The 27,314-nt window shown below is 35.4% G+C and overlaps 1 protein-coding gene across 7 annotated transcripts; it reads left to right on the top strand.

Annotated features, from left to right (window-relative positions):
- The first annotated feature begins 309 nt into the window (after positions 1–309).
- Positions 310–24,508, top strand: LOC148673475 (solute carrier organic anion transporter family member 4C1-like). 7 transcript variants are annotated; one of them, XM_088629976.1, is made up of 14 exons: positions 540–675; positions 1,348–1,412; positions 3,182–3,445; positions 4,021–4,215; positions 4,796–4,892; positions 5,218–5,339; positions 6,479–6,594; positions 6,735–6,879; positions 15,361–15,556; positions 17,591–17,744; positions 18,731–18,912; positions 19,881–19,945; positions 22,590–22,727; positions 24,038–24,508. In XM_088629976.1, the coding sequence occupies exons 3-14, from the start codon at positions 3,349–3,351 to the stop codon at positions 24,148–24,150; spliced, it is 1,620 nt and encodes a 539-aa protein (XP_088486102.1). In that variant the 5' UTR covers positions 540–675; positions 1,348–1,412; positions 3,182–3,348; the 3' UTR covers positions 24,151–24,508. The 7 variants fall into 7 exon arrangements, with proteins under 7 accessions (XP_088486098.1, XP_088486097.1, XP_088486096.1 ...); XM_088629974.1 differs by lacking the exon at positions 1,348–1,412 and adding an exon at positions 1,808–1,870 and having other exon boundaries at positions 543–675; XM_088629975.1 differs by having other exon boundaries at positions 549–675; positions 1,282–1,412.
- The last annotated feature ends 2,806 nt before the right edge of the window (positions 24,509–27,314 follow it).

The following is a 27,314-nucleotide window of genomic DNA, read 5'->3' as shown; positions in this document are numbered from 1 at the left end:
AGTACAAGAATACATTGCTCTCAGGGAAGTTATTAAACAATGGTGTGGGTGGTGTACAATGGTATCTTTTCATGACATAGTACAGATTCAGTTTCAGGTCCCCATTTAGGTGCCCTGTCTCGATAGTTGCTGCACAGTCCAGCTGGAGATTAAAGAAATGTGAAACTGAGCTCAGAAACTATGGAACTGCAAACTGCAGTACTGTACATTGCACAAGCAGTCCAAGCCTACTGTGAAGACAGAGAATGGCAAACTATTTTAGAAGGAGGAGCTTAGCTCTAAACAGTCAGGAGGCAGGTTACACATGCAAATCTATGGTTTGCAGAAGTATTGTACCACAATACACCAGCTTCCACCCTAGGGACGACATTTATTTTCACTTTGTAAAGCAGTATTTCAGAAGAAAGGCACCAAAAGGTGTATATGTGTTAACTTGTGTGAGAGGGCAGCATTTTCTGGAACATTGAGCTATTATAAAAATGAGCAAAGGTATAGAAAATCCAACCTTTATCAACAGTGAAGAGCTGCACAAACCAGAAGAGCCGAGGGAAGACTTTGAAGAGGAGCCTATAGAAGGTCCTTGTTCGTGGGGTGGCTTTACTCCACATTATTTACAGTGCTGCAACAACCCCAAAGGATTCCTAGTCTTTTATTGTCTGTTAGCAGTTGTTCAAGGTAAGAATATTTCACTGATAGCTAATGTTTACAGAAGAAACTTTGGTTTCATTCTGCAGTTGTCACTGCACTTGATAGTTCAATCCACTTATTTCTATTATTAATCGTGCTTGTCTATTTCATCACAGTACTTCTGTTGATCTACATTTTAAGTTTTGCCAAGTTGCTTTCGGAGAGTTAAGGGCATTCTTTGAAAGAGCGCTCTCTACATGTAATACAACATCTTCACATAATTTTTCTTAGTGTACCATAGCTGTACCATAATTATCAGAAATGCAAGTTTAATACCATATCATTCTAGTGCTTTATTGCAAGTAGAATAAGCATTTATTGGCTATCCCTCACAATTCAGTGCAAAGGTGAATGATAAGGCCAATGTGGGTTCTGCACACTCTTTGACAGGTTGAAGAGATATTCTCTCTGGAGATATCAGGTTATATACAGTGTACACTGGTAATAGTGAGCAGGACATCTTTGACGCTGTTGCTTTGTTTCCTCCTTCTGATATCTACTTAAAATGCTGGTCTTTTTTGCAAATACTATTTCTCCGTCTGGTTGGAGGACCATGATTTTCCAACGGGTGATATAGCTGTTGCATTTCTTCAGGTTTGCTTTTACTATATCTTTGAAATGCTTCTTCTGGCCTCCTCTGGTGGAATTGCCTTGGCTTAGCTGGGAGAAGACAGCCTTCTTTTGAAGCCTGGAGTCTGACATCCAGATGACATGACCACCCAAAGGTGCTAAGAACAGATCAATTCAGTCCCAGTACTATTAATAAACCCAGCTTGTAACTAGAACCCAACCCCGTCTACTGTATGTCACCACCAGGTGTAACATGGAGACCATATGATTTATGTGATACAGAATCTCAACTGTTTTAAACTCTATAAAATACTGTACATTGCAGTATATAGTGTATATTCACAATCACTATATATAAATAATATATATGTCAATCTGCATAGAAATATGATTGTTCTATGAATGTCACGATTTTGGGAATCTGGGTCATTAAGGCAACAACATCATTTTCCCCATACATTTTGGATGCTAATTTACTATTAGGACTTTTAAGTGTTATTGTTGTAGTAATCCATTTTCTGACGACTATCTTTATCTCTCGTTCACATAGCCCAGAAGATATTAAACTTCAAATACTGAACCAGCCCCCTTGCCTTATTGTTGTTATTATGATGTAAGAATTACCTTATAATTATTTTTTTACCTTTGCTAGTATTTCTAGATTTGAAGAAAGTCAGAACATAAAACATTGAGAGATAGCTGTTTTGTGTAAAAACACGAAACATCTGTTAAATACTATGCTATTAACACTTTATATCTTGAAGCTTAAAATTAGTAAATTAAATAGAAAAAAATACAATTCTTCTTTTATAATTGTGACTTTTTAAGATTTTTTAAGAATATCTTTTTTATAGAACACACACAGAAAATACACTATCATATACAATATAATAGCCGTTGGTTGCATTACTGTGTGTCAATAAAATAAATTTACAGAGGATACCATGATGTCTTCACTTAGACATTCTGTACCTAAGATTTAACAGAAGACTCAGTGATTTGTTTGAAGGTAGCAGACGTTTACAACCAGTGTTACAACCATTTAATTATGTCCTATTCGCAACAGTATGATGTTCTTATCGTTATCACCGTACCACAGAAGCTTAGAACCATAAAGACTTACTGCAAAGCTATGCACGTTATTTATAAATGTACTGATATGTTCAAGGTTATAAAGAAAAGTGATATTTCCATCATTATGGTGCCTCATTGGAATGCAAGAATGAAATTCATGGTGTACTGTATATGTACTGATAAGGAGATGCTTCCGCATTAGAAGTAAGGCTGCCAGACAAAGCAGATGGCATGAATGGGATGTGAATACACAGAAAATAAAGGATTTGGTGTTTGGTGCTGACTTTTATACTTGAATCAAACAAAAAACTGCTGAGATAGTGAAGGACAAACAATATGGTGCATAATTTTAAATGCAAAGTTAGATAGCGTGTTTTCCCACATGTATTTGCATGACTTATTAATATGTTTTGAATATGCTTCAACACCCAGCATGCAACAAGCTCATAATATTTATAGAACCGTTTAGAACAGTTTCATTCCACTTTTTATGTGGGGAATGAAGGATCTGCGCCTATGACTGGAAGGTTGCCGGTTCGAATCCCACGGCCAGCAGACCCCTTTGGGCCCCTGAGCAAGGCCCTTAACCCCAACTGCTCCAGGGGCGCCGTATAAATGGCTGACCCTGCGCTCTGACCCCAAGCTTCTCTCCCTGTCTGTGTGTCTGTGTGTCTCATGGAGAGCAAATTGGGGTACAGTATGTGAAAAGACAAATTCCTAATACAAGAAATTGTATATGGTCAATAAAGTGATCTTATATATCGGTTTAATCTGTGATTATCAATATATCTAAGTGTCTAAGCAGTTTAAAATACAAATAAGCTAAACAAAGTTCTCTGTGTTTCAACAGGTTTTTTGGTTAATGGCTTGGTAAATATCAGCATATCTACAATTGAAAAGCGCTATGAGTTGAATAGCACACTGACAGGAGTAATTGCCTCAACCTACGACATTGCCCTTGCTATTTTATGTTTATTTGTGTCGTTTTATGGAGCAAGAGGTCACAAACCACATTGGATGGCTTTCTCTGCCTTTATGATGGGACTTGGAGCATTCGTATTTTCCCTGCCACATTATAATTGTGGTTTATATAGGTTTGGTTCCAAAATAAAAGGTGAGATTCCCCTTGTAAAGAAAATGGCCTCCATTTAAAATTGCAAATTGTGTGTGATTTAATCTCAAACAAGGTTCTTGTCTCTCCCTTATAAGGTTATTATTGTTCCCTTATATTGGTGGTTGTACTGTTTTTAGTGACTAAGCATGTGAAGGTTATTTTAAGCAATGTCTGCCTTGGATGATCACCTATTATATTTTTGTCTTATTGATACATGAATGTTGTAATTGATGTATTTATAAATGGAATAGACTCAATTTCACTAGTGAGATATAAAAGAAAATGATCTGCTATTACACTTCATGACATTTTATGTTTTTCTGACCTTAGACCTAAACTCAGTACATTAATTTTCTCTCTTTAAATTTCTGAATTTCTATTGAAATCATGACATTTTGTGTTTTAGTACATGGAAACTGGTCCATTAGAAAGTTGTTTGTTAAGAGTATTATCTGCATTTTTCGATGTACAGTGGGAATAATAGTTTTAACAAAACCTTTTTTATGTAACTTGACTGTGAAATCATCAGATTAAACTTTTAACCAACAGCGGATTCATTGTTTTATTTTTTTAAGATACATGTCCAGACCCTGTAAGCAACAGCAGCGAGAAGGGCTGTACTACCTCTGAACTGTCACCACTCTACAACTATCTGTATGTCTTTCTATTGGGTCAGCTGCTTATGGGCATTGGAGGAACGGCTATATACACACTGGGAACTGCTTACATTGATGACAGTGTTCCGTCAGAAAAGTCCTCACTTTACATTGGTAACTAACCAATATTTTGAGTTGAAAACAAAACAGGGCTCATACAGTATACAAATTCTATGGCACAGACATAAAATGCAGATCCCTGTAGGATCTACAAGCCTTGCCTTCAATAATGGTGTAATGTATCGCTATACTCAATAACATGTCATAGTTAATGTATAGTAAAATAAAAAAAGTGTCTTTTGTCTTGAAAAATATTAAATATGTGCATTTGAGGCAATAATTTAGAAATAAAACCAGAATACTGTGCCTACCTTTGAGAAGTGAATTGGCCTTGCCATCGGAATTTTACCCTTAAAAAAGAGAGGGACCTCTGTCATAACATGCTCCTGAGTTACATGTATATATTTCTACAATATCTACAGTTTTTGTCACTAACATGTTTAATGTGAATTATTTCTGTACTTCTACTATTATACTGCTGCTACTACTATTGTACTAGATTCCACATACTGTATAAACCTTGATGGTCCTTAGAGGACCTTCTAAATGATTTATGTTTAAAGTAAATATTTAATTTGCTTTAATTGGGAATGTAAAATGCTCAGTTAATGTTTGATTGTTATTTCCCTTTAAGGGATAGCCTATGGCACTGCGGTCCTGGGTCCTGCTATAGGCTATATTATAGGAGGTCAGTTCCTGAATATCTACATTGATGTGAATAAAATACAAAAGTAAGTTATCGTGTAAAGCGTTTCTACCCATCAATCATTTCTCTTTTCTCTTTGGTAAAATGATGTTTCATCTCACTTCTCTATTGAAGAATTAAACTCATTTTTAAAGTTCCTTCTGTCTTGATCTTGAAGGACTTTTTAATATCAGCAGTGAAGTTAACTAAATTATGAATCATATGTTAATGAATATTTGATCAGTAATTAACTACAGATATTGAATAAACTGCCAAGTTGAACATTGTGGAAAAATAAAACAGTCATTATTTGACACTAGAATATGTATAAAAATAAGATTGTGTAAGCTTTAGCCTATACATATTTTTAGTGTTGACCTTACCCCTGAAGATCCCCGCTGGCTAGGTGCTTGGTGGATTCCATTTTTGCTATCCTGGCCTATATCCTGGCTCCTAGTTTTTCCTTTTTTGGGATTTCCTAAACATCTACCAGGTAAAATCATTCTATTCCTATGTATTTGTATAAATCTATGTTTGAGATGTTTAAAATATAAGAAAGAAAGATGTCACAGTTAATTTAAATTTTCCAGCCACCTGAATGTTTTTAATTGCAGGTGAGGCAAAGAACATATATAGTGTATTTTTAAGGTTTAGCATTAAAGCATTTTTTTTTCTAACCAAAGTTTATTTTATGACAAGATAAATAAACTATCCTAGTATTTCATTTTCCAAAATTAACAATTTCCAATTCTCAGATATTAATGGAAGTACTGTAGTACCAGCCGGAGATCAGTCCTACTTGTTTTTTTATAAACTGTAAAAGTAATTTATGATAACTGGGCTTCCTGCACACATATTGTAAATACTTCCTTGTAGGAAATTGAGAAGAAGAGAGCCTATAGAGATATACTGTATCTATACACAGTAATATACTTACAGACTGTCTTCCTCTCATTGCTCAGGTGACTGAGGATGGCATTCCTCACAGCTTTTTGGGGAATGAATTTATACCGGAACCATGATCTTGTCTCCACCATCCTTTGCTTGCTATTCCTTTACTTAATCTGATGTGTTTGTAAGCGAATTGTTTAACAATAGGACCTAGAACTATTTATGGTTTTGGAAGAGGGCAGTTCAGTAGGTGGAAACAAGATGACCCGCCATCCTCAGTCTTCTGACCAATAAGAGGAAGGCAGCTGGTCAGGTAACGGTTAAAAACGGAAAGTGGGAGCTTCCGGGTGGGCCATGATCTCTGAGAAAGAAAGCAGATCCTTTTTATATGCCTGTACCAATGGAGAATGAAGAAAAGAAGAAAGCCAACAACCTATGAGCCCAGGCACACTGACTGAATCATTAGAAGAGAGTTTGGGGGATATTTCTTGTTTTAGGAGAGGGTTAGAAGAAGTGCATTCAGAGTAAAAAAAAGAGCTTGTTTTTTGTTTATAGTTTTGACTATCATTTTCCCTGTACTGTAAATAAGACTTACATTTTTAAGATCCCATTATGGCATATTGCCCCCAGTTATGCCATAATCTGTGTGGGTGGTATGGATACTCTCTTAGTAGTTTTACAATGAATTGTTGTTAATTTATACACTGTGGTTATTTATAAGCATTATTTGTGTTTGGATAGGAACTGCAAGAATTCAGAGAGAGAAGGTTTCTCAGGCTCATCAGGATGGGAGTGAGAACATAGCCGTAAAAAAGAATCTTGGCAAAACATTCAAAGATTTTCCTTTGGCATTAGGGGTAAGCGTCAAAAGACCAACATTATTCTGCTCTACGTCAACATGTAAGAATGTGTATGTAAGAATTCTGTGCATGTAAACGCACCTGGTATATTATAAACGTTTGTTGAATCATGCTATTTTCGTTTCTATTTGTTTTAGCTCCTGTTGAAGAATCCTGTGTTCATGTGTTTAAGTATTACGATCAGTATGGAGGGGTTTCTTATGACTGGACTGGCAACATTTATGCCTAAATATATTGAGAATCAGTATGGAACAACATCAAGCTCTGCAGCTATGCTTGGAGGTAAAGTATCATATGCATTTTGTTACTGCTCACAAAAACATCTATAGAACTGAAAGTGAAATTCCACACAAAATATTGTACAGCACCACATACAGTATTAACAGATATCACATCATATGGTTTCTAAATGACTAATCTAGCATGACCCACCTGTACTGTAGGTTGAAAATGGGGACTTAAAAAGATACATTAATCTTAATTATCATCAGACCTTTCCTTCTTTTCTTACAATCTGCCCCCAATAGTGTCAAATTATGCAAATTATGCATATTGCATATGTAATAATCTAATGCTCATTGAGGTCTACACTAAAATCAAGAGAAAAGCTTTCATTCAGTCTGGACCCAGACCTGAAGGCTGAAAGTCGAACGACACTAAATGCTCCAGACAGCACCTGCACTAGCCTAGTTACTTTGAATCACCTGACTGAGTCACTATTGTTACACTTTGCGTGTCAAGATGTGAACTCCCAGAGCTCTTGCCGGTTTGTAAAGGTACAATATGGCATTGATAAAATTGCATGCTACAGACATGGTTCAATGAACAATTCTGTGCAAAAGATCTGTTTTCAAAGTTTAATTTACCAGTTATTTTTACACCTAATATGCTGTAACAGTGAATGTGTTATTTGGATTCCCATTGCACCTTTCCTGAAAATTGCAGTGATCCCCCTGGAATTACCCATGCCCAGAATAAAAGATAAATGTAATGGATTAGTTTTACCATGAAAGAAATCAATTTTGGGTTACAATATTATTTGATAAGTGAATAGAAGCTTCTACCCGTCCAGACTGTTAGTAACAATTAATGGATCTAGGTTCTTAATTGTTATTCCAATTAATGTTTCTGAAATAACTTTCTAAAAGGTAATAGAATAGATTAGAGGAAGATCAAACCTATTTTTGTAGTCAAACTTTGTTTTAATTTTCATTGCTTTCCATAATTCCATTGGTGACAGTCATTCCATAGATATGCATGTAGTTTTGTTCTACCTCACGTAATGTAATGAACAGCCACCCCCAAGAAATTTATTTATGCCTGAGATAGAATTTTATTTGTATTTAGCTTACTATACTGTACATGACAAGAAAAGAATGTGTTGAATTGGTGCAAAGCTGTGTCTTTTTTATAACCTGTTTAGATGATTCACAATGGAGGCATCACATACTGTAGCAACAAGGAAGAATAAAGTGGATTATTATTTTTAGAATATATAATAAGAGGCTTGTACTCATATTAAATCTTGAATGCTGTGTTACCTAAATGGATCAATTGGAATTATTCTGGAGCTATTTCTAAGAGAAAGCTGATATGGAAATAGTGAGAGAAAACATTCTAAAAGGATACTTATGATGGGAAGTTACACAATGATACTAGGGTAATGTATGCACTATATGCGGCATGGCATTTAGTGTTAGATTTATGTGATTTTTAGACTTTTAGAATACTTGGCTTGGATTGTTTATAGACAATTTACAGTGATGTAAAACATTCATAACTGAGAGGACAGTACTATAGTATGTATGATTGTTTTTAGTTATATATTGCACCTTTCTTTCTTCATGGTTCGATTTCAGACAATGCTGTTTTGAGAGTCTCAGTAGTGAAGGAGTTAGATTGGAAGGGACATGCTTTTGCTAGCTTATGTGGTGTCTACAGTAGATGCTCTTATAAAATGTGCAGTGCGCACTAAGATTTTTTTCTTCCTAATGAATAGTAAAAACACACTTTTACTTGGCCCACACTTATTGTGTCATTTAGTCGATTCTTATGATACGTTTTTGCATTGGACAGGGCCACTCACTTAAAAAAAAACTTTGACAGGTGTTGACATCTGGGTAATCAGGGCTTACCTTTAGAATTGGCAAGACGGACAAGTTTAACTTGAAGCAGAAAAGGGGAAATATGAGGACTGAAGAAAGGCCAATGACATCTCCCTGAGCTAATCCAACTTGCTGTTAATCATCCTCCTTCAGCATTACATGGAACCCAGCTCTAGGCTAAACTCAGCTGAATTAACCAAACGGAATCAGAACCATTTGATTGAGCTGATGGTGAGAGAAGCTAAATTTGAAAAGGAGATTCAATTCAAGATTGATTGCAAATTAATTGTAAGACCATGGAAAACAGAGATGGTTCAGGAGTAACAGAATAAAAACTGTAGCACAAGGGCCAACCAATAGTGCAGTTCTCTAAACTTGTGAATAAGGATTCCACTGACATGGCCTCATCTCTCTTATGCCATGTGGAAAAACCAGGATGTGTAATAAACACTGTCAATCTATCGAGATAAGGTGAGAGATCAAAGAATTCCGAGAAGCTGATAAGACAAACTTGGTGCTTTTAAAATATCTTTCCCAACAAGAAATGCTTTCCAGCAACAGGGAATAATCTACAATTAGGCTTTCAATGAAGTACTGTACTATCATTAGGTTCTGTAATGAAAAAAAGGAGTAAAAGCAGTAACTATTCGATACTTGTTACCTGAAAAATATTTTTTGTGTTTTCAAATCTTGCTTAGTTTTTCCATCGTTCTTCAGTGCTTAAGCCAGTAGTGAAATTGTACTTGTTTTGGTACTACCAGACCGTTTATGCGTCTTTGCAATCACAAAGAGATCAGATCACAGTATTCATCTGCTGAAAGGGCACAACATATATATTGCTTCAATCAGATGTCACAATCATTTCATTCTATTTGAGCTTACCAGACTGATCTCAGAGAAAGTTACATTTGGGTTGTTTTTTTTTGATAAAGCAATAGAAATATTATTTTTTCAAACTGTGGTATGGCATATAAATCTGCGAACAGTAGTTGAAATAAAACATTCCAACCGCATTACTTTTTTTATGTGGAGGGGTATATATTGAGCAAACTCACATACACACTGCAGCAATGGAACTAGGCCTTTTTTATATAGAGATCATAACCTCGTGCCAAAGCTCTAATGATAAGGTCAGTGCCCTCAATCAAATAAGTAATTGCTGCATGAAAGCACAGAGAAAAATGGTTGCCCTTAGATCTTCATTGAAAGCTCCTCACCGTCAAATTAAGAAGGGCTACATAGTGCAGTTGTACACTGCCTGTATTGTTGGAAAATAAAGTTTTACAAATGTGATTTAATAAATTCTTCTGCTGTGAGAGGAATCCTCCTACTGGATAAAGTGTGTTTTGTATGCTTATATTTGTTTTAAATTTTTGACTACATTTGCATATCAAATGAAATGTTAGCTTCCAAGCTGGAGCACATTTTGGTGCACTAGGCCCCACTTATAATGACTAATAATCCATCTTAACAATAGAAACAATATTAATATTAAACACCTTTATTTAGAAAAACATAAGTGTGTTCATACATACTGTATATGAATGGGCAATTTCATATACAGTATGTATGAACACACTTATGTTTTTCTAAATAAAGGTGTTTAATCCAAAGTTGCTGAAGTCTGATTATTAAAATAAAAACATTGCGAAACATTAGCTAATGTTAATAAGTTATCCATTGATATTCAGCAGTTATATAAAATGGGTTGGTATAGTCCTAGGGTTAGTATGAGCACAACTATACAGTATATAGTGTGACCACAGCATCTACAGATGCAGCCATTCAAAGTGCGCGGTACAGACACGTACCGGAGGTAATTGGCTACGGCGTCGCGCATCGTGACGCAAGATGAAGCAGGGTACATGATTGGTTGACCGACAGGGGCACTTGTGGTCCGTTGGTCTGTCGTAGAAAGATTTACAGTAAATGTCTTTACTGTGTCCATTGTAGTATTTAATATTTATATGGAATTTTACCTCTGAAAAAAGAATAGGAGCATACTGCAACGCGTGTGAAGTCCATAAACGATATTAATTTTGGAACTTAAACATACAGTATATGGCTGGTCTCGGTACTTTAAAGAAAACATACACACCAGTATTCCATTTCTCCCTAAACATTTTAAGCATCGAAGTCTTTAACTAACGTGATACCGGAGTCAACAAGCATACTTTTAGAATTTGATTAAAAGGGAATATAATATGGAATCGCGTATCTCAAGAAATTAATAACGATATAATTATATTCATGTTGCAAAAGAACTGCAACGGACATAAAAACTCTCTTGCTTTTAACAGAGCGTTCCATAATTTCTAACTACGAAAATGATTTAAACTGCGACACTTATCATTCACCAAGAGCTCGAAATATCACAAGAATCCTCTAGAGCACAGCAAAGACTGTATTAAAAGAATCGCGTATCTCAAGAAATTAATAAGATATAATTATATTCGTGTACTGCGACAGGGCTGTGTAGGGCTGTTTCACCTCTGTCTTCATGTGACTCGATTCAAAAGCCATTTAGCAAAGAGGGGATGAGAAGAGTGACAAACTAGTATACGATACAGTACTTCAGATCTTTTTTTCTGAACCGGGGAAAATCTGATCATGTTTCTCTATAACAATAATAAGGACAAGACCAGAGTTATGGTTTTCCAGAAAAAAAGCCAGACCCCCATTAGTCTTCCTGAGATCGTCGGATTATGAACAAATAAAAGCATCTTATTAAAAACGCGTTTGCTTTTGTCTGGGTATTTACTTTGTAATCTGTGGTTTACATCTACTGTATTGTTTTGAGATGTCACTTTTAAAGGTGATATGTAAAATAAAGTTTTTTATTATTGTTATAGAGAAACATGATCAGATTTTCCCTGGTTCAGAAAAAAGACGATTAAAATCTGTAATCTTTCCAAGAAGTTTCTGCTTTGTGCTAAGACATTAACGAGTACAACCCCCTTCTCTGCGGGAGGGCTGGCTGTGACGAATTAAACCGGTTTCACGGGTATTTTCAATGTAGGAAGTACAGTAGGACAGCACAAAAAAAAAAACAGACATTGTGTGGTACAGCACGGAGCTCAGTCAATTCAAACAAGTTCAGTTTCAAAAGAACTGCAACGGACATAAAAACTCCCTTGCTTTTAACAGAGCGTTCCATAATTTCTAACTACGAAAATGATTAAAACTGCGACACTTATCATTCACCAAGAGCTCGAAATATCACAAGGATCCTCTAGAGCACAGCAAAGACTGTATTAAAAGAATCGCGTATCTCAAGAAATTAATAAGATATAATTATATTCGTGTAATTCGTATAATTATATAATGCCAGCGAACTCTTGTTTTTATGTCCACTATAACTACGCTGGGCAAACGCCCAGTTCATCTGGCATTTTCTTTTTCTCCTGGTCTGTGTCTTCTAGGATATAATGCCAGCGAACTCTTGTTTTTATGTCCACTATAACAGACAATCTCCTTTGCTTTTAACTGAGCGTTTAATAATTTCCTAAAATGAAAATGATTTACTTTATTTCCCTCACGGGATCAATAAAAGTATCTATCATCTGTCTAAACTATGGGACAGAATTCTGGGGTCTCCCCATACCAGAGATTATGGTAGGGCTTAAGAATGGTGATTGGCTGATACCATCTGACACCCCTCTGATTGGAGAAAAAAGACGTGCTGGTTTGCTATACATACAGTACTGTACCAGGAAAAGGATTTCTTTCTCTTCGAAACGTGTATTTTAAAAGTTTAAGAAATAAAAACCTTACGGCGTACACAGATTTCGTTATCTTTGTCTTATGCATAATAATGTTCACCGCTCTGTCTAGCAAATTAATAATAAACTTTATTTTATATAGCGTTTTAAACTAATAAGTAATTAGATTGCTCATAAACCTAATCACTTGCTTTTTCTTTTTATTTAGGCTCAGATTTCAACTATAGATCGTATTATTAATAACCATAATAACAACCAACCAACAAAAACAACCATATAAACATAATTGAAGTCAACTCCTAGGTACTGTAACTGTCGTGTGGATAGTTTCACAAGAATCAGACAAAGGTTTAAGCATCGCTTGTTCTAGATAAAACTGCAAAAAAAACAAAACAACAACCCATAATGTACTTCTTTGCGGCTCTGTTTGCCCAAATCATATATTCACAACGTGAAATCTAGAAAATAATATTACGTAACCAAAATCCGCAATATGGAAACAGAACCTGTGTAATTGTTGATAGATGATGTACTCGTAACATTTTTACAAGACGAACTACAACATTTAAAAAATGACTTGTGTGTACTTGATATCTCTAATCAATCCACGGCCACATTGTTAAAAGCAGAGTCCCAGCACAAAACAAAACTAAAACGCATACCGTTTCGCGCTTCTTATTAGTTGCTCAAAAGTAATTTGACCGTATGAAATGCATAATATAAACCTAGAAACATATACGTGAGCAGTATTTACGCACTGTAGTATCGGTGTTAAGACATACCTCTCAAATACTGTAAATCAAGTTAAAAATATCTCAAGACTGATTCTGGTCATAATGAAACCATGTTTCGTGTGTGTTTTCTTTAAAGTACCGAGACCAGTCATATACTGCATGTTTATGTTCCAAAATTAATATCGTTTATGGCCTTCACACACGTTGCAGTATGCTCCTATTCTTTTTATGCTCAGCTACTAAGATTTCCCTTCAGTGGTAAAATTAGATATGAATATTCAATACTTAAACGGGCACAGTTAAGACATTAAATATACATATACATACTGTATACAGTACAGTTTTCATACGGTAATATGTTTATGTTCCTAAATCAATCTCTTTTATGAGCATGTGAAAGGCATGGTGAATCGATTCTCAAAAATTACTGTACTTTGCATGATTGGAAACAAATGTGTGATTGCGAAATGCTGTGGTGTTACTTTTACAAAGACGGTCAATGAAAAAAAGAATGTTGACCAGGGCAATACTTTGAGTTTACACTTACAGCTTGTCCAAGGTCATTCATTATTAATACTATTAGTAATATCTTCGTTAAAGACTTTGATGGCCACAGCTCAAACATGAGAGGTTGAGCTTTATTAGCTCCACCTTGCGGAAATTCCGGATACTATTATTTTGCTTGTCGTATTATAGGAGAATTCCTATATTTACCGGTAGCTTGCGGTAGACTGCGTACAGCGTACCGCAAAATAATGCGGTATCGCCCGCGCATTTTGAATGGCTGCATCTGTATATATGTTTTATTAATATCTGTAGAACATCAATCAATAGGTAACTGATGAATAATAGAAGATATAAAATGCCCTCTTTTTTCAATTAAATATATTATTGTTAATTACCTCAACGAAAATATTCAGTACCAGAAAACAGATTTTGATTTCTGCTAGAATTGTTCATGTACTGCAGGTTTTAACAAATTTCAGCTAACCAGACTCAATAATTGTGTCTTAAGTAAATGCACTCATAATTAACCTTCCAGACAGTGTATTTGGAAGATACATCTCTCTCCATACTCCTTAGTATGCTCAGTTTCTTTTGGTTTTTTTTTTCAAAAGAAATACAGTAGTGCAGGAGAAGGAACTTTAAGTCTCCCTCTGCTTATGCAAGTTATTACAACTCTTGCATTTGCTAGTGACAGCTTCAAAAACATTGAAATGGTATCGTGCACATGTGTGGCACATCAGGAGGCTTGCTCTGATTTCCATAACAGAAACTACACTTGTCCCTACAGTGTAATTACTTATGTAAGCTCTGCAACACCACTACTTTCATCCTGATACTGCGCAGACAGCTCTTGGGGGAAAGACTTTGAAGGCCTCATTGCTTTTCTTCTAGTTTCAAGTAATTAGAAATGTAGGCAAAAAATAATCTTTTACTTGGCAGACTTTTACTTCATAGATGCCGGCTCAGTAAAAAGGGTTCATTTGGAGGACCACATTCTTACAACTGCAGTATGGTACTAAAAGGCAGAAGATGGGCACTTAAAGCATCCATTGAACTTTTTTTGATTTCTTTAACCCCTGAAAACTAAGCCAAGAAATAAACATTTGCCTTGAAATCAAGAACATAACGGCCGTAAGCATTTTAAATCCTGCAGGTATTTTTCTAAATGTCCCAATAACTATTTTGTAGTAACAATGCCAGTTTTTCAACTTTTAATTCTCCAAGGAGACTTTAAAGCTGCCTCTGTGTATTAATTAGACTTTGGTATAAACTACCAAAAATTAAAAGCTTTCTTTGGGAAATTGAAATGACTTCTGTCGTGGCATTTTGGTAGGAGCCCAGAGGATTTTTCCCTTTCTGGTATGGGAAAGAGATTTTCTTGGCATGAATCAAATCTACTGGCCAAACCTGCTTTCAGCAAGGATATACACAAAAATATACTGAATTTCTTCAGATATTCCACTCACATTCACACATTCATGGAGAGACCTTCCACCCAGCATCATACCCTGAATCCTCTAATGAATACTTTATACATAATAACCGCACTGAGAGAAGAGTGATCTCTAATCATACAACACTGCTCAGGCTAGACCCTCCTCATGAATGAATAAGAGATTTTGCTCAAATATGATCTTCAGAAAAAAGACAGTCCTTTCTTCCTTCATTAATATACTTTTTTTAAAACTTTTGCAGGAAGTGTGCTAATTCCTGGAGCTGCAGTTGGTCAACTGCTGGGAGGTCTGGTGGTTTCTCATTTCAAACTGAAATGCAAAAGCATGATCCGCATTGCAGTCGCCACATCCATTGCTTCACTCTTGCTGACAGTGCTTTTCATAAGCACTGAATGCCCAAACACTGCGTTTGGTGGCATTTCAGTTGGTTATAATGAGTAAGTACCTAGACAGAAGGAATAGTGAAAGTGGTAAGGAAATCTTCAGAATCTTCATGAAAGGGTTTGATGTCATTTGTGTAGAGTGATGAGACAGAGAAGTAAAACAGGGAATACTATTGGAAACTGAGAGTTTGAAAGTAAAAATGTTAAAACACAGAAATCTTTTTCTCTTTCGGTTTCAGTATACGCACTGTCACGGTCATGGTAATTAGTATAGACAAAGGAATCACTTCCAATTTAAACTTGAAATAGAATGTCTAACAACAACGTGTAAGTATTTCACAGATTTTAATGACACACTGTAAATAAAGGAGTCTTTTTCAAGATAGGAAGCACTTTTTTACACAAAGAGTGTAATAATAAGGTCAATAATAATAATAATAATAATAATAATAATAGTTTTTGTTTTGGTTGCTAGTAGCTAATTGACATAAGGTTCTTATCCAAATATGTTTCGAAACAAATATTCTCAACAAAATGGCTACATAGCTTGTTCCAAACTCCCACAACCCTTTGTAAAACAAGCATTTGTGGTTCTCTGAAACAAAATATCAAACATTGTTGGTTAATTAAAATCCTTGAGAATAAAACTCGATGTGCATTCACCACACAAAGTGCTACAGACCAGTATGCAACATTTTCTATTAAATGTCCAATTAGATTTCATGCCTTGAACTGTGAGTGAATAGACTGACATACTACCCTACCTAAATCCTCATTCCTGTTAGACACAGAAAAGATCTCTTAAAAGTTTTCTAATAATAATACATATAAAATAATTATTAATTAATTTGAATAATAATAATTACAACTACAATGTTTGAGACCTCATCTAATCTTTTTGAGCTGTGCAAAATGATCAGCTACAATATAAAAGTTTTACATTACATACTGATACTAATGCCTATTACATATAAACATATATTTCTAGATATTCCATCCTAAAACTCATGCAATGTTTTATTCTTCTCCATCTTTATGAAAGTGCTGTGTCATAAAAGGATTCAATAAGTGCTAACATTCCCCTTGAGACACCACCAAAGAATACTATGTTTCCTGAACAAACCCTGGGTAGTGTTCTTGGATAAATACATTATTTGCAGACAAACAAGATGGAAATGTGTTGTCCTCACATTTGTTAATCAATTGTGTTTTTAAATGAATGTTAAATGCTACAAGTATCCGAGCCCTTAAAAGCTGTCCTCAGTCTCTCATTCCATTGTAATTTTCCATTGTTTAAAATCTGAGGTGGTTTACATGACATTAATATATAACAGCTCAGTGTAAGAGAAAATATCTGTATCCATGCAAAAAGATAGGTGAGCACTTGAAATGCTGATTGACACAGCAATATTGATCATTGTCAAAAGTTGATAAAATAGGCCAAACTTAAACCCTGAAAAAAAATATATAACATGCATTAAGACCTTGGAAAATGTTCCTGGCATGTCTTTTGCCAGTATCAAAATGTACTGAAAAGGCTGTCACTTTGTTCCTTTTGTGCCATTAAAAAGTTCCTGCTCTAGATAACTTCTACTATGTCGGCTTCCCCTAGCATAACTTAATTTGCATTTCTGAGAGCAGTGCCAGTCTTCTTATCTGCCAAGCCCTGCAGCAAAACCTGTGTGTAGAGGTCTTTGTGTTAAACAATACCCTTGAGCAGTCACCACTGTCCCCTTACACCTCCTTACTGTGTTTGAGAAATACCTATTTCATTCCTTTAAAAATGTATGAAGCAACAAAGAAATGACAAACCTCACAATATTCTTAATAATGTCTTCTATTTTATCATAATGTAATAAAGTAGGATCAACAAAAATAAAGGAAAAAATATGAAAAAAAAGATCTGCACAACAAACTGAGAAGAACCCAGTGGTTTTAAATGTGTTTCCTTGGATACACACCATACAAAAATTTCAGCAGCAGTCAGACACCATTATTTCCACTTAAGATAAAAAAAATCATTGAGTTTGCTTTATTAAGTTAATAAATAATTATTAATTATTTTTATGTCTTTCAATTCTTATTCAGCACTGGAAAGACAGGAAACCTGACAGCCTCTTGTAATGCACTCTGCGGATGTGAGAACTCTAACTACAGTCCAGTCTGTGGAGAAAATGGGGTGCAGTTTTTCTCTGCATGCTTTGCAGGATGTAAGGATGAAATTCTTCAAGGGAGTTCCAAGGTACTCTGTCAGTCTAATAAAACGTTAATCTTCTGAACTACGTATGAACTACGTGCCCTGTAGAGACTGGTGACCCATCCAGGGTGTGTCCTGCCCTGCACCTGTGGCTCCCCTGTATTGGAAGAAGCAGTTAGAAAATGGATGGATGTGTGGGATGGAAGAGCCCTTGAGCCTTTATTATTTCTCCCTGTGCAGGATTAGTCATTGTGACAAGAAGTACTGTAAATACGCAATTGTTGAGTCCAAATTAAAAGGGCAGAGTACAAACTGAAAATAACTAATTATTCAAAATTATTTTTTAATAGAATCCATGCCTTTCAGATCAACAATGTCCGGTAGTCTTTTAACACCTTATCTAAACCATGTACTGTCCCCTCTTTGCCCTCACAGAAATAACAAGTATATTTAACATACAGTATGTAATCTGGGTATTCAATTTTAAATGTATGGACAATACACTTCAGAAGTGGTTATATGCAACTACTTCACATTTGATACATTGTCAAATGTGTCTAAAATACATCATAGGGTACACATTTTGGGACACACAATACGTCTGAGCAGCACTACCTTAGAGACAACATCTCATTGACAGTCTTAACTTGGTAATTTATCTTGTTGTATACAGAAAGGAATTTCACCTGTGTATGAGTATCAGTTGTGAATGAATTTCAATTCTTATTTAGAGTGCATGATTTTTCTCATCTCTCATCGCTGGTAAATACATGCTAAAATAATAAAACCTTCTGACCTCTGTACATTTTAGAGATATTAATGCTATTATACCATGATTTTGGCATGTACAGACTGTATAGTATATAAACAGACCAAATAAGCTAATGCTCAGTATTAGACTAAATATATTTGGTATTAAATTAAAAATTCATAATTCATCCAACACAGAATAATTTCCTTCCCCTGTTCTTCAGCTATTTATCAGAAAAGCCATTAACATAATTACAATGTTTTTTTTCTCTTCCCATAAGGTTTATTATAACTGCACTTGCATTGGATTTACAAATACTTCCATCTCTGGAAATTATGCCAAAGCATATGGAGGGAAGTGTGAAACAAAGTGCAGCTCCAAGCCTGTTTTTATTGGACTAAGCCTGCTTTTTGCTATTTTCACCTTCTTTGGATCAACTCCCATTACTACAGCTACCTTGAGGTATGGTCTATCACCTGCTTAATGTTAAATATAAATACTGTGTTATTTACTTAATTGTCTTGTTTTTGTTCTATTTGCTTTGCATGTCTTCTGGGGCTCTAAATGTAACTTGCTTTGAAAGTACTAATACATAACATTCAGATACAAATAGAGCAAACAGTGGTACAACACTTGTTTTTTAAGCAAATAAGAAGGAATGCTTTACTATGTACTTGAAGAGTGACTCTAATACCAGGGATTTGTACAATATCCTATGGTAGATTATACATACATATATACATATGGTATCTACAATGCAGTATTATACAGTATTACTAAATATAGACATTAAATAAATTCCCTTGTGAAACTTTTGTCATTTAGCCCAAGAAAAATCTGTCCATCCAGTTTTTAGCTGCTTCGTTCAATTCTGAGTTGTAAAGCAGCAAACACAAGGCGGGATACACCCTAGATTGGAATGCCAACCCATCATAGGGCAGACACACACATACATCCCAATTTTCCCAGAAGACCTTCCAGCATGTCTTTGGGGAGAACATACAAATTCCACACAGATAACACCCCAGGTCTGGAATTGAACACAGGCCTCCGGTGCTGCAAGGCAGCAATGCTGACCACTGTGCCATCTAAGTAAAATGAAATAAAGAAAATGTTCTAAAAAGGAGTATTAATACACCTAAATTTTATCATCAATTTATAATTAATAATTTTAAAAGAAATAGTTCCTCTTGGTGACACTTCAATGGTAACTCATCAAGATTCAAAATTAATTTCAATAAATCAACAATCAAATAATTGTTATATACATAAATTAACACTGTATTGCTAATTCAAACACATTCCCTTTTAAATGGATACATTATCAATTCTGTTGAGCTGTCTGTAAAGTGTTAATGTCAAATTATGTGTAATAAAATCAAAATTTGTAATAAAAAAAGATAAAAAAATGTTTGATTTTGAACATTTAGATGTGTGCCACCAACACAGCGTCCTTTTGCTCTGGGAATTCAGTCAGTCCTTTTGAGGATATGTGGTGAGTACAACACATGTTAGTTTTTAAAATTAAAATTCAAAAGTAACCTAAAGATTTCTACAGGAATTTTGTAATTCCCTCAATTATCATATACAGTAAGTGTATGTACTGTTCACTACAAATAATAACTGAAATTTTCATGTTCATGGGTACTTTTCAAGAAACTCAAAGTGCTGTGCAATAGCATCAGTAGCGTCCATGTAATGCACAAAAACAAGAGTGAAAAGTACAGAAAAAACACAACTTAAATCAACATAACAATTCATCCATTTGCAAAAATAGTTCCAATACAATGTTGTAGGGGAGCTGGAGCTTTTCCTGGCAAACAACAGGTGCAAGGCAGGATACACCCTCAATGGGATGCCAGTTCATCACAGGACACACACAGACACAGACAAGCACACACTTACTGTACATCAGAGCCAGCTCTCCCAGAAAGTCATTAACCTACCAGAATGTCTTTAGACTGTGAGAGGAAACCCACACAAACACGGGGAGACAATACAAAGTCAACCCAGACAGCACCTCAGGAGCGTAAGGTGGCAATGCTAACCACTGTGGAACCATGTCACTGTGGAACCTCCAGAATTAGATAATACTAAATTATGCACTAAAATAATTTTTGCTTGACGTGCTTAATTGGTCAATTTTTTAAAGAATTTCCTAAATTATACAAATTTGATTAAGGATGACCTTTGAAAATAAATGGATTGGGGCACTCCAGGACAATTGCTGGAGAGTATCTAGGATTGTGAGTCTGGCACTAATTCTTTCTTTAATTCATAGACTTCCTCTGTCATGTCATTAGTAGCTGGTGCCCATGTTTGTAGAGTAGCCACTCCAATTTCTTAGTAATGTATGATTTTTTTTCATAATAGCTACCTTTCTTGCTCTTGCCCAGAGATCCTGTCCCTTTATGAGTCTGAAATGCAGAAGTAAATGCATCATATTTTGTCATCTAAGGAAACTAACAAACAGTGGTCATACTCTACAGACAGAAATCCCAGTATTTAATTGATTTTGAATGGAGAATCTATAATATGATTATATCAATCTAAATTAACAAACCATATCAACACCCTAAAACATAACCACAATTGTTGCAATCCATACAGCCTCACTGTACAGATCTCTCACAACTATATGTGAGGTGTCTTTGTTGGTTGGTTCCTCATAATCGTCAGGCATGAGCTTACTTACAGATAGGACTCAGAGGGTGAAAGTCAGCAATGCTTTGTCTGTGTTCTTCCACAGGTTCCCTCCAGGGTTGTCACTGTTGCTTTTTGTTCGTTCTGTACACGAATGATTGTCAGACATCACTACTAAAGACACATTATTACATTTGCAGATGGTTCTGTTATTAGGCTGTTGCAAAAACATGAGTGGAGCTATGGACCAGTTGTAGATAAGTTTGCCACTTGGTGGGAACAAAAGGTTTTGAAGTTGAAAGTGTCTGAGACTAAAGACATGGCAATTGATTTCAGGAAGAACCCTCACAACCCCACTCTTCAGGGGTCAATCAGTGTAGATGGTAGATAGACAAGTATTTGGTGACTATTTTGGACTGCAAGTTACATTTTGAGGTAAACATTGACTCAGGCAACAGAATCTGTTTTCTTATGGAAGCTTAAACATTTTAAGGTTGATAACCTGTTGTTTATCACGTTTTATCAGTCTTTTGTCCATGTATACTGTATGTGTATTGTTTGTAGATTTCCTTTATACTGTATTGTCTGCTGCTGTAAAACAAATTGACCTCTTTCTCTCACAAGATGGTCACACCTGTTACTAGGCAACAATGACCCCTTCATGTTTCACAACAGCTATTGCATCACTGAGTAAATAATACCATTTAAAATTCTGGGCATTTGCTCTGCTTGCCAGGTAGAACCAAGCACATAAATTTAAAATATGAAGTTCATGGGGTCATAAAATAGTTTCATTAACAAGTGGAGTTTTTTTACCTCCCAGTAGATTACATTTATAAATGATAAAAATGTGGTGTTTACTGATGTTCTGATTATTGTGTAAATATTGTATGTGACGCCTCAGGAAGTGGAAAGCCGCTGTTTCTGAGATGCATTGAGTTTTGCAACTTTTTCAAAATTCTTCTGACATATGAAATGATAAAAAAGGATCATCGTGAAAGAAGTACTGCCCATTTCAAAGTTTGATTTTTGGGAGGAAGAAAATGTTGTGTCCAGCACATTTCATTTCTTTCATTCAAATTTTCAAAGCATTTCGACTGTAAATCATCACACTGATGTACTCAAGCAAATCTGCTGTATACATTGCATTCTGCTTTTGATAAAGAATTATTGAAAACATATTTCTGCAATAATCATATTCATGCACTATATTTTTGTAATAAACCCTATTTAACCCTATCATAAGATACCAACTGCTATAAATTCTGCTAAAATGTCATTATCTCTGATGCACACATTATGTCATTTGTACATGTCCCTATACAGTAAAGCATTATGCATGTGATTATAATGTCTTGTGAAGTAGTTATGAAGGGATTATGAAGCCATTTATCAGCCACATTTAAATAATTACTGTTTAAAATAATAACAGCAATTAGTCATTTAGTGTTTTGTTTTTTTGATTGATAACATGTTCTTATCATGCCATACTGTAGGTACAATCCCCGGACCTGTGATTTTAGGTGCTGCCATGGACTATTCTTGTACCCAATGGGATGTAAACTCTTGTGGAACTAAAGGTGCATGCTGGATCTATGACAACAGCAAAATAGCTTATTCCTTTACATTAATGTGTGAGTAGTTTCTATGTAATTCCTCAAAAATAATAATAGCATTTCACTGAAGAGAATGTTAGACTTGTACTTGCCTGTGTAGTACTGTATTTGATTATAGTATTACCACACTATATAGCATTATTACACTGAGTAGTATAGTCCTACAGTATATGCATGGACTTTGTATATCCTCCCCATGATCGCGTGGGTATCCTTGAGTTAAGTGGCCCTGGTGCCCTGTGATGGACTGATGTCTCATCCAAGGTGTATACTACCTTGTACCCCTTGTTTGCCGGGATCGGCTCCAGGTCCCCTGCGACCTTTCAGTGGATAAAGTGGTCAAAAAATTGATGGATGGCTGAATAGCTTGATACAATGTGGTACTTGTAATTTAACCAATAACAAAGAAATTGTTTATACACTCCCCACACTAAATGAACCCATGTCTTTGGCAAAAAAAAAATAGCTCATAAGGTTAAAGTAACTTCACATATCTGATAGACTCAAGGACCCTGCACTTCATACTGTAGTTTATACAGTAATAGCTATGAAAAACAAGGGTATATTATAAGATGTCGAGCACAGTTCTTAAAGGGCCATCAGTTTTCTGGGTTTATTCCATATTAACATTCTGTAGATATTTTTCTGCACACATAACCAGTGGGCTGTTGGTTCACGTATTATTTGAGTTGCTTCAAGGTCTTTTAAAGTTAGCCATTGGAAAGACACACTCAATGAACAAGAGATATAACCATTTCAGGGTTGGATTTATTTTTCCAAAATAACTTTGACCATTTAATTAAATGGTCACTTAGTGGGACATCAAGCCATAAGTCCTCCTGTTGCCCACTGTGACTGGAGTTATTGTAGATATGCTTCTCACAAGTCATGGAATAACTTCTTGAAAAGGTTTGTGTGCTTTTACATATGGTATTAGGTTTCCTTCTGGATTCTTCTGGCTCAAGGGACAAACAGTGTAGAGATAGTCAGGATGGCAGAGAGTGTCGCCTGATCATCTGGGCCACGAAGAATTAGAAAGTGGTGCCAAAGGTCTGGTGGGTGCAAAGGAATGATATTGGTCTGCTGCATTTAAAAAATTGTACTTGCAATCGCTACCTGTTTCTTCGCTCTTCAATGCAAAAAGAGACCTCCTAAATATGTTATTTCAATACATACTTGAGTCCATATCAGTACATATTGTGAAATGCTGTAAACGTTTTAGACATCTATGGTTAATTTTAATTTATGTGGTCATTATTCAAAAGGAATAACATGTAAATATACTGCCCCCTAGTAGTGATTCTAATGAAGTTTCTTTTCTTTTCTAGGTGCAGTGTGCAAGTCGATGACTATTATTTTTAACTCAGTGGCATTATACCTCTACAAGCCTCCAAAGGAAAAAGTTGCTTTAACACAAATGGAGGAGACGGCTTTATCTTGACTTACAACTGGTCTGGCTAGATGTAAATAAGCAACGTAGTCAGCGATGCAAAGTATGCTATCTAGTTCTAGGCATCAGTATTTCTATCCAGAAATATGATAAGACTGATGTTGATTGAATCTTTTTATGAAGACTATGAATGTAAAGGACACTTTCAAGGAAATATTCCAAACAACTAAGGTATGTAAAATTCATAGACTGACTGCACATTATTATTAAATACTGCAATATAAACATATAAAGCGTTCTGAATATACAGTACAAATTCACCATTCAACAAATGAAACTGCAGTATATACTGTACAGTGTTTTAAGCATTTTAATTCTAGTGACTCAGAAAAAAAAATATTATACTGGATGTCTCCTTCCACCTGATTTCATGGAATACTGTATTGTACAGAATTATATTTTGCACCATATTATGTTAAGAATATAATTATGCCTTTTAAATAGGCAAATGAGCTTTTCAGCAAAACTACAGTGATCAGTATCCCTATCGAGCAATGACACTGAAATGTTTAACTTCTTAATTGTCTTGCTTTCTCTCAAAGCACAGCTTTCCTAAGGTTCTGTTGAATTACTCATTCACACAATGTAGTTTACCAGTCCATTTGACATGATATCTTTTAATATTAATATAAATATCACTTAACAGGATATTAATATAAAATGAGCTACTAAATTAAAATATATTTTTTGTGTTTAATGGTCTTTGTTATGAGCAAATTAATTGCTGGTACTGATTCTTTCGTTAAAATTAGTTAAAAAAGTCTTAAAAGAAAGGGCTGTCTTGTCTGTAAAGGAATCTAGTAAGTAACAGAAAATTATGTTTACATACTGTAGATTCACACAGTTTTACAAAATAGGTTAATAGTTTAAATATGTTAAAGTACCTTTTAGGTTGCATTGAAATTAAAGCATTCCATGCAATAGTTGTAAAATGACTACAAAGCATTCTATCTAATATTAAGATTACAAAGCTGTACCACTTTTAATCAATGTCTGTAAGTATCTTACTTTTTAAAAATATATAGTATATGTATACACAATACACTATTTCAAAAATACCATCATATCATGTGTTAACCTCAAGTGTAATTAATACAAGTAGAAATACTGTAGCTATGGTCTTTAACAGGAGATAGAAACACTTGACATTGGAGACATTGCATACCTTTCCTCCCACATAAAGGAAAATTCAGGTATTTCACTGACAAAGAACCAGAAAACAAAAATGATGTACAGTATACTTGGATAACACTATGTCTAGTATGTCAACTGTAAGCCAAAAAAGAGCAAATTTTTGTATTATTTTTTGATGTAATATATTTGTGTTATTCTCAAATCATTTACTGTATAAGTATCTGTATTAGTCTTCCCTTCTGTTTTGATCTTTTAGGAAAAGTCTTATACTGTAGCTTATACTTGTTTTGTTTCTAAGAACAAAGTGTAGACAACCTATACAGTACATAGTTGAAGAATACTTATTGTCGAGCAGTTACCTTAAACAGAACCAATCATACAACCAAATTGTAATACTGGCAACAAACACAGAAAAGTGGTAATGAGAGTAATCTGTTATTAATCAGAACAGCATTTTCTTAAGGTCACTTAATTGGCCATACTGTATATATTTTGTTGTATTAGGAATTTGTCGTTTTTCGCATACCCCAACTTGCTCTCCATGAGACACACAAACAGGGAGAGAAGCTTGGGGTCAGAGCGCAGGGTCAGACATTTATACGGCGCCCGTGGAGCAGTTGGGGTTAAGGGCCTTGCTCAGGGGCCCAACGGAGTAGGATTCCTCAGCTGGCCACGGGATTCAAACCGGCAACTTTCCAGCCACAGGCGCAGATCCTTAGCCACAGAGCCACCGCTCCGCATAGCTTTACTCTGCAAAGCTGTTCTCACCAGGTAGTAGAAAGGACTTAGGGAGGGTGAAGGTCCTGACTAACAGAGGCCAGCCAGTACAGGATGGGAACCTGAGACCACAGACCAGGATGGGGAAAAATGCGACAGCCACACACATAGACTCACTTAACAGGTACACAAACCCCTGTCCTTCCTCCCGAGTCAAAAAATGTAATGTTCTTGAGAGTTCCCAACTATCCCAGACTAGTTCCAATCTATCTCTATTAAAAACAGAGAAGCACCTGAATAAAATTCATCCACACTGGTGACCAAAATCAGGGATTTACTCTGCTGGAGTCTATGAACTCTGCACGAAGAAAATGCTGGGGGAATGTCACTGCAGATTTGAAATTTCGCTCACTCTATTTGTAAAGCCTGGGATCTGCCCTGGAATCAAGGTACCCTGAAACCAAGCAAGTAGCAACAAAAATAACAGAAAATACTGTGGTTTATAATTATACTAATATTTCCCCCCTGTTTTGTTGCTCATGGACACCAAAGGACAACATCATTAATTAATCAAGCAATCTGGAAACACATTACCATTGTCTAAAAAGTGGACAAAAAAGACTACTGCAAGCAACATCTAGCAAGACTGTACACCTTTGCTAACATACAGTACACACAGGCTCAATGCCACAAAATTCAACAAGTTTATAAGGTACAGTATGATGGCCTGTGTCTCAGGTTTTCAAAATGAAACTACTATGCATGCTGTAAAGAGCAAAAATGTACATAAAGCTTTTTCATCATATAAAACACACAAAATCTTAAAAATATAGAAGCAAGCCAAAGTCATTGTAATTCTAAGACCCAGAAAGCCACAAGACCTGACATCCAGCCACAGCTGTCGTAGTACAGATTCCTGTGGTACTCCACTGATCACATCACTCCACTCTGAGCAAGCACCCTTTACCTTAATGCTTTTTTCTTTCAACCAATTCTCAATCCAAACACATATATTTCCCAAATACCTACTGTAGAATAAATACAACATATTGTATGTGTGTGTCTGCATCTGTGTGTGTTTGTTCAAATAATTCTAACGAGTTACATAAAAGAGACTAATGTTGGCACTACTCTAAGATCTAGTGTCCTTTTAATTAATCCTTAGTTGTAACTGTTAATGTTATCTTACATGTAAATGAAGTCAGGGTTATTGGTTAACAATCACTTGCTTCATTTCTGTCACCCTTTATGGATGGGTACTACATTAGCAATTCTCCAGTCAAAGGGTACTACTTTGTCTTGAG

Source organism: Lepisosteus platostomus, chromosome 4, assembly GCF_059453375.1.
Source record: "Lepisosteus platostomus isolate fLepPlt1 chromosome 4, fLepPlt1.hap1, whole genome shotgun sequence".
NCBI lineage: Eukaryota > Metazoa > Chordata > Actinopteri > Semionotiformes > Lepisosteidae > Lepisosteus > Lepisosteus platostomus.
This window is presented reverse-complemented; position numbering and strand designations above follow the sequence as displayed.

What these genes read in the sequence shown, in the direction of transcription:
- LOC148673475 (XM_088629970.1), top strand. Translation starts at nt 480, where the DNA reads ATGAGCAAAGGTATAGAAAATCCAACCTTTATCAACAGTGAAGAGCTG. An exon ending in TCTGTTAGCAGTTGTTCAAG is followed by an intron (nt 676 to 3,181) that starts GTAAGAATATTT and finishes GTGTTTCAACAG; the next exon opens with GTTTTTTGGTTAATGGCTTG. An exon ending in ATTTTCCTTTGGCATTAGGG is followed by an intron (nt 6,595 to 6,734) that starts GTAAGCGTCAAA and finishes TATTTGTTTTAG; the next exon opens with CTCCTGTTGAAGAATCCTGT.